The sequence below is a fragment of the Mirounga leonina genome, unplaced genomic scaffold (genome assembly GCF_011800145.1).
Source record: "Mirounga leonina isolate KUSES-001 unplaced genomic scaffold, KU_Mleo_1.0 Mir_170, whole genome shotgun sequence".
Taxonomy (NCBI): Eukaryota; Metazoa; Chordata; class Mammalia; order Carnivora; family Phocidae; genus Mirounga; species Mirounga leonina.
Window position 1 is genome coordinate 31,472,562 of NW_023270433.1, and position 8,593 is coordinate 31,481,154.

Below are 8,593 nucleotides of genomic sequence, written 5' to 3' on the forward strand. Positions count from 1 at the left end.
TGGTACCAAACGATCAGAAAGGATATCTGATCAATCAAAACACACGTGGTCCAGTGGAAATTGCTGGACGAACATTCAGTCCTACCTATTACTATCAATACAAAATAGCAATCTCAAACTCCAGTACATCTTTCTCATTTGGTCTTCAAGATCTCATGAATTAGGAAAAGTAGGTACCATCTAGATTTTCTGCATAACTAGAGGTGAGGTTGGGACTAATAATCAAATCTAATAACCAACTGCTTTTTTCATCACATTACACAATTTTCCCATATTATATACACAGAATTGTCAATTAATATTGCATAAACTGTACTTATATAAAACAGTAGAAATACTAAAGGAATGCTCAAATGGAATTCATTTAATCAACAAACATGTAAGTGGAACAGAATATAAAACACAGTGCTAGGTTCTGAGAGCATAAAGGAAAGAAAAGACATACCTTTGCCCTCTGGGGACCTATAACACATTCACAAGTATAGATAAATGACAGTGCAAGATGGTAGAAATAAACAACACAAACTGAAACCCTAAGTGCTATACAGTTCGGGGAAATAAGGAATTTAGGAACTAAACCAGTACATGAAACCAGAACTGAGAACTTCTCTCCTCATACTCCCAAAAGGGGCAAAATTAAGTATGTAGTTAAAAGGCTAAAAAAATCAGGAGTCCGTGGAAAAACAGAAATTGCTGGAATTGAGGGTTTACAGTAGCAGCAAGAAGTGATCTTTGGTTGAATACTAGAGATGGCTCTAATCATAAGCCTCAAGTGCTGCTCTAAGTGCTGAATACAAATGGAAAATCTTGTAAACCCTTTGTGAGGGTGGCTGAGGAAGATTAGGTTGGCAGTAGCCTACAGAAAAGTCTAGATGAGAGAAACTGGAAAGCAACTAGATTCAAGGGATAACAGGCAGGACTAAATTGATGGCTGCATACAAAGAAAGGAAGAGACATTCAAGAGGCATTGATATAAAGAAGAGTTGGGTTCTAGGCATGTTTTCAAAGAAAAAACTTACATGATGGCAGAAAGGAAACTGGATTCTCACATGGGATATATATGTAGACATACTGGTACGGTACGGTACGAATCTGTGTATTAGGGACAGGGAACCAATTTCCCTAGAGAAATCAATGTTAGAAAGAGGAGAAGCTGAGCAGAGAAATACAAAACTAATACCCAGACAATAAGGAACAACTGCAAGGTCTTAAAAAAGAAGCCAAATTATAAATTTAAAAGTGCATGTGAGCTTCTTCAGAATGTATGAAAGATCAACATCAACATAACAAACAAGCGTGGGCAGACCAGTTGAGGTAGTCTAGACTTAAGAATAATAGCACCTGGGGCGCCTGGGTGGCTCAGTTGGTTAAGCGACTGCTTTCGGCTCAGGTCATGATCCTGGAGTCCCGGGATCGAGTCCCGCATCGGGCTCCCTGCTCGGCAGGGAGTCTGCTTCTCCCTCTGACCCTCCCCTCTCTCATGCTCTCTATCTCATTCTCTCTCAAATGAATAAATAAAATCTTTAAAAAAAAATAAAAAAAAAAAAACAAGAATAATAGCACCTGGATCAGCTGTGTATTGTATGCATGCCAGTGTAGTCTATAAGCTTCTCCCCAGCAGGGACTGAGCAATGTTCCATACATCAGTTAAGTCTAATACTGTTACTTGAATACACGAACACTTAGTGTGACTGGCTAAGTGGAAAAGAGTTAACTATGCCATTACAGTTAGGAGTGGCGTAGAAATGTTACTTTTGCTTGATACATAACTACTGATTCTCTCACCTGTCCACGTATTTACCTTGCCCCCACGCCTTAGGCCAATGTCAAAAATCCAGTTTCCTCTACTGTAGGCCCAATATGAAGGGACTCCAGGAATGTACTAGGAGTCAGGAGGAAGCCAACCTGATTTTCATATTGTGAGGGTAAAATAAAAAAATGAATAATAAAGATCAATTGCTCATTGGTGGACTGAACAGAAATATGGGTTGTGCCAGACTGAGGTGTGTATACACACATACACACTTTAATATATAGGTTTTGGAAACACTGAACTCGGGGCGCAAATCCTAACTCCTGTCCTTAGTAACTGAGTACTTAACCTGTTCTAAACTCAGTTTTCTCATCTATATATGGGGCAAATGCCACTAACCCTGAGGTTTCATCGTGAGCATTTGATAATGTACTTTGGTGTACTTTATGCATCTACATCATAGTAAGCTCTTAACAGACGTAGATATTGGCACTCTCACTCTTGAGGTTTTTGGTTTTAAAACATTTGGTATTCAATTTTAGAGACAGAAATGTACTTTCACTGTAATTTAGTTTCTAACACTAAGGATCTATATTTCAGTTTCTAGTATTTTAGTCTGGATGTTAACAGTTTTTCACTGTTCTTTCCACGGAGATTGGTCATGACCACGTACCCCATCCTGATTTAGTATTTTGGAAAACGGAGCAAACATTCTCCCTTGAAAACCAACTACACAGAGACTACTGACTCAAACTACTCTCACTCAAGAAAAGGAACACTAGCGATATTCCTTCGAGGAAATAAAGGCGTTTGATCAATTCACAGAGTCATTCCCATTCAAACATTCCAAACCCCGCAGAGTGAGCAAACGTTCAAGTTTCTACTACGAAAACAATCTGTAGCCTTCTGGTTACTGGATTCACTTCAACACTTCCCAGACGCACCAAAGAAGAAACATTCCGCACATCTTCGTGCCTCCTTCTCACACAAAGCTTCGCGGCTCCCCTTCCAAAGCCACCCCTGGCTGGAGAAGCAGCCCCTCTCGGCGGGGCCGGGCCGGCGCCCACAGCCAGGGCGGCCCTGTGACCCGGGGGTCTCCACCACACGTCGCCCCCTCCCACCTCCCGACAGGCTCAGAGTTTCTAACCCGCCCGGGAAGCCTCTGGCGACCCCAACCCCGCCCCGGGCCCCGGGCGCCTCGGGCACCCTCCCGCTCCGGGTGGGGTGCCCAGACAACGCTACACGGCGCCCCAGCTCCGCCAGGCCCGGCCAGCCGCACACCCCCTGGCCTCGGTCCGCGCCCCCTCGCTCCCCAGAAAGCAGCCCGGCCCTCGGCTCGCTCCGCCCGATGCCACCTCCCCCGGGGGAACCCGGAGCAGGGGCCGCCGCCGGCTGCAGACCACGTCCACCAGCGCTCGGACACACGCCCACGCCCCGCCCGCGCTCCCCGCCCGTGGTTTGCGTGGCGGCCGCCAGGCCAGGCCAGCCCGGCCCCGGGCCGGCGCCGCCACCTGCGCCCCCGGCCCCGCGCCATGTTTGAGAAAGAGAGGGAGCGAGCCAGAGGCCGGGCCCGGCCCGCGCGCGCCCCGCAGCCGCCCGCCAGCCCTGCCGCGCCGCCGCTCACCCGTCGTCCCCGGGACCAGCGTCGCCGCCGCCGCCAACACGAGGAGGAGCAGCCGGGGACGCGGAGCAGCGGCCGCCGCCTCCATGGTCCCGCCGCCACCGCCTGTGGCTCGGTCCGGCCCGGCCGCCGCCTCGCCTCAGTAAGCCTCGCCTCGCCCCACCTCCCGCCGCCGCGGCGGCCTCGCTCCGGCCCTTTGTAACTGCTCGGGGGCTGCGCGTCCATTGGCTGCCGGGCTCCCGCCGGCCCCGCCTCCCGGCTGTCGGCGAGCGGCCGAGCGGGACCCAGCCCGGAGCCCCGCCTACAGGCCCGCTGGACAGCCAATCCGCAGCCGCGGGCGCCGGCCTCTGGACACGCCCCCAGACTCCCCAGGGGCCGTGCTGCCAGACCCCTGCCCCAGCCAGAGCCGCTCCGCGCTAGGAGGAGGCCGGGTCGGGTCAGGGTCTAGCGCGCCCCGACCCGGCCTAGCCTTCGGCCCGGGCCAGGGTCTAGCGCGCCCCGACCCGGCCTAGCCTTCGGCCCGGGAGGGCTAGGGTTACGCGAGGGGTGTGTCTGGGTGTGAGTCGCTTTCGGAAAAAGGCTGTGGCCGCTCTACGCTCTTTTCTTTAGCCTTCTCCAAGCCCCTAAGACCTAGTACTGACCCCAATCCCAACCCGACCCCCATTCACAGCCCTGCACCACCAATCCCCAACACGTTCACCCAGATCCGCGGCATCGTCACGCAGGCTTCAACTTCCACTTTCCAGATCCACGCCTCAACTTTCAACATTTCCCCCAAATCTTTCCTCAGTGCCTTCCATATAAGACTCACGTCTTCTGTTTCCTCCCGCTGTCAGTGTCTAACCCCAACCAAATTCCAGGCCCTGAAAGTCCTGAAATCCTGGCCTCAGACTTCAATCAGATCCTGAGCTCCGACACGCCCCTCCCCTCCCCGAATAGCCTCTCTCCCTCCGGAACAAGGAGCAGACCCAGAAAGGGGCTCCACACACTCTCTCCTTCTGACCTCTTCCTGATCCAGGTGGGAAAGGGAAGGTCCCCACCCCCAACCCCCAAAGGAGTGGGACTTCCCTTCTTAGCTCGCAGCACTTCTCCTTTGGCGGAGGGGGAGCAGTCAATACTTTGACTTGCCTCTGACACGCCTGCACAATAATTCTGAGGTGTCACTAGAAACCCAAATAAACTCGGCTACGTTTTCATTCTGAATTCCTAATTACTGTGAGACGCTCCACCCACCTTCCCTCTGGGACACCAAAATGAGCTCCAGATTTGTAATTCTTCCTGTCAGACTAGTCCTCTCTTCAGACACAAACACAGCCGAGGAGGCTGTTACATAGAACAGAGAACATTTTTCCGCAGAACCGTTTAAGGAGAAAATTTTATTTTCTGTGTGATTTGAGCTTGGAATTAAATAAACCTTGGTAGCAGGAATCAGAATCACCCTCTAGCATCGATTTGTAAATCACTTTAGCGCTGCTCCTCCATGAGCTCTTGACCTACCTGCGAGGACTTCCCTCCCGAGCTGTAAAAGGGCAGGGTGGGGGTGTTGGAGCTGGGATCTGAGACCTGCCCTACTCCCCTCCCGTGTAGGACCCTCATTTGAACAAGTCCATTAACCTTTCTGAGTCTCCATGTCTTCATCTGTAAAATGGAAATAATATATCCCCTGGTCAGTGAGAGGATATAAGATTTGGGGGTTCCCCTCCTGCTCTTTCAAGTTCTATTTCTAGGCCCTCCCTCCAGACACTTCATCTGCTCCTACCTGGACAGGTAAGGGAGGGTGGGTATACACTGACTTGCCCACCTAGGGATGCAGCTACTACCAAAAACATGGCATAGCCTGCTCTCTTGTGCTCTCTTGGCTGCTGGTGACCATCAGCAGCAAGCTCTCCTCTTGCTCCCTGCCGCAGGGCCCAGAAGGCAGGCAAAGACTGCTTCTGGCTGGCTCCAGTCCGAATCTGCTCCCTCGGTTCTAGTTTTTTCAGTGGAGATGTGGACGGTAAGTCGGGGTCCTAATGATACCTGAGGTCTGTAGACTGTTCTTTCGCTGCTCTATTCTCAGTGTCTTCCATGAGAGCTCAGGAGATATTTATTGAATGAATGAATGAATGAATGATTCACCTCAGACAAGTGAAGTGTCTTTCTCTCATCAGATTCTCTCATTAGATTCTTCATCTCTGAAATGAAATATTTTTTTTAAAGATTTTATTTATTTATTTGACAGAGAGAGACACAGCGAGAGAGGGAACACAAGCAGGTGGAGCGGGAGAGGGAGAAGCAGGCTTCCCGCGGAGCAGGGAGCCCGATGCGGGGCTCGATCCCAGGACCCTGAGACCATGACCCGAGCAGAAGGCAGATGCTTAACGACTGAGCCACCCAGGTGCCCCTTTAAAATGAAATATTCTTCCTACCCCATTTATAAATAAAAGGGACTGAATCACATGTCTTGGGCCCCTTAGATGACGTAATGTGTCTGGAACAGCGTCTAGAACATAGTAAATACATTTTTTTAGAACATAGTAAATATTTAGTTAATGCCATTTCCTTTGCCCAGCCCCTTCAGGCTCTGTTTGATTCTAATCAGCATTCATGTTCTGTTAACCTGCGCCTTTGCCTTACGGAACCTCAGTTAATCAGTGTTAGATTATCTTCTATGACACACTTCCAGTTCCTTAACATTTTCCATGGAATTGAGTGTCTTCATTAGAACACTGAGGAACAGGAAGGAGGAACAGATTATTTTTAAATTTTATTTTCCTGATATTAGGAAGAAATTTCCATGAGCCATGGATCCACAAATAAACTACGTTGGAATGGAACAGTAAATTATAAGTTTAAAATCATGGTTCTCAAACTTTAACATGTCTCCAAATTCACTGGAGAACTTTTAAAAATGCAGCTTCCTGGGTGTCAGGTGTCAGCCCTAGGGAGTCTGCATTAGTTCATCTGAAGGAGGTCCCCACGTGATTCTGCTGTGGGTGTCACTGGGCCACACTTTAAAAGACACTGGTTTAGAAAGTGTTACCTTGAAATTCAATAAATAAAAATGCATGTACTGATTTCCCCTTTTGAGAAAGGGAGGGCAATGGAAAGAAGCCTCTGGCTTTGGAGGCCTCGCTGGGATACTGGTTCTACCATTTACTACATGCGGGATCTGTGCACACTACTCGATTTCTCTGAGATTTCATATCCCCCCAGTGTGAAATGGGATAATGACTCATATATTTGTCGTAAGGTCTAAATGAGCTATTGCACATGAAGAATCTATCGTAAATGTGAATTCCCTTCACAGTCTCTATAGGCTCTGAAAAAGGCTTGTTTACTCTGTCTTGATTTAATAGGGAAGAAACTGAGGACCAGCCCCCAGCAAGTCAGATTCAGAGCCAGGACTAAGAGACTCTCACTCCTGTGCTTTGTCCTCTGTACAATGCTACCTCTTAGTCTTCCTGCCAGGTACATTGTTTGCTTTTCCTTTTGGATTATTCCCTCAGGTAAAGTTTTCTCCCAAATGGAGAGCAGAGATGGTTAGTTGCCTAAACTATATTCATTCCTACATTCACTTTATGAACAGAATCCTCATTTCCTTTGGGAAAGCAGTTCACCTAGCTAAAAATCTTAATTTCTCCGGCACCTGGCACCTAGATATGACCATGTGACAGAGTTCTGGCCAGTGAAATATAAGAAGCCTACCAGGTAGAGCTTGTTGGGAAGATATTGTTTTCTCTATAAAGACTCGTCACATTCTCACCTTCTTTCCATCTGGAACAAAGCTGTAATGCCTGGAAGTACAGCAGCTATTTTGTGAGCATAAGGATGGTGGCCATAACTAGGAACAGTAGAGAGAAACTAGGAATGGATAGAGTAGATAACTAGGAATGGAGAGAGTCTGGGTCCTTGATAAATTCCTTGAGCAATTGTACCAGCTCTAAATGCTTATCACTGATGTTCATATTATATGAGAAAAATAAATATGTCCTCTTTTTTAACCTTAAAACACTTCAATTCAGGTCGATGCTATCTATTATATATTTTGTTTCTAATTTTTTAACCTACAAGCTAGTATTGATTTATACCATTATTATCTATTGCTAACTCCTGGGCTCCTAACTAAATAACAAATCACCTCAAAACTTAGTGACTTAGAATAATAACCATATTATTTCTCATGAGGCTGTGGGTAGGCTGGGCTGTTTTTCTTGGTCTAGGCCAATTTAAGATGATCTCAGCTGACCTCACATATGAGTCTGCTATCAGGTGGCAGGTCAACTGGAAGCTGAACAGATCTATAATGGTCTAGTTCAGCTCCTTTATGTGGTTTTTCACTCTCTAGTAGGCTAGCCTAGGTTCGTTAACATGACAGTTCAGGGATCCAAGAGTTTACAACTGGCCCATCATTTCTGCCACCTCCCATTGGTTCGGGCCTGAATTAGGCCAAGCCCAAATTCAAAGGGTAGGGAAATTCCAACCTCTTGATAAAAGTAACTGCAAGATCACATTGCAAAGGGGTGTAGATACCAAGAGAGACATAAGTGTGGCCAATTTTTGCACACACTTTTTACAACCTTTTCTGATCTTCATTTTTTGTTTTCCTTACACTTTCCATCTCAAATCACTTTAATTCCACCTGAAGTATATAACTTTTCGAATTCCCTTTAGAGAGAGATGACTTGGTAGCAAACAATTTTAGTTTTTGTTTGACTGAGATGACTATATTTAATCCTTATTTTTGGACAGTGTTTTCACTGGCTACAGAATTCTGGATTGGCAATTGCTTTCTCTCAACAATCAAAGCTATCATTCCACTGTCTCTGGCTTCCATTGTTGCTTATGGGAAATCAAGTATTAGTCCATTTCTCCTTTGTAGGTAATTGGTCTTTTCTGTCTACTTTTTTTTAATAGACTTTATTTTTTATAAATAAAAATATTTATAAGTGTTATAAATAATAAATAAAATAGGGCGCCTGGGTGGCTCAGATGGTTAAGCGTCTGCCTTGGGCTCAGGTCATGATCCCAGGGTCCTGGGATCGAGTCCCGTGTCGGGCTCCCGGCTCAGCGGGGAGCCTGCTTCTCCCTCTGACCCTCGCCCCTCTCACGCTGTTTCTCTCTCGCTCGCTCTCTAAAAAATAAATAAAATCTTAAAAAATAATAATAATAATAAATAAAATATGTATTTTTTAGGTTCACAGCAAAAGTGAGCATAAACTACATAGAGGTCCCAAATA

General features: G+C 47.0%; 1 protein-coding gene across 2 annotated transcripts in view; it reads right to left on the reverse strand.

Annotated features, from left to right (window-relative positions):
* Window positions 1–3,520, reverse strand: part of TGFBR1 (transforming growth factor beta receptor 1) — a 53,727-nt gene extending 50,207 nt beyond the window's left edge. Inside the window, exon 1 of one of the 2 annotated variants that reach the window (XM_035016217.1) lies at window positions 3,378–3,520. In XM_035016217.1, the coding sequence (XP_034872108.1) occupies window positions 3,378–3,462 (85 nt within the window). In that variant the 5' untranslated portion in view covers window positions 3,463–3,520. The remainder of the gene's footprint in view (window positions 1–3,377) is intronic. The other variant, XM_035016218.1, reaches the window with a different exon arrangement.
* Window positions 3,521–8,593: the final 5,073 nt, after the last annotated feature.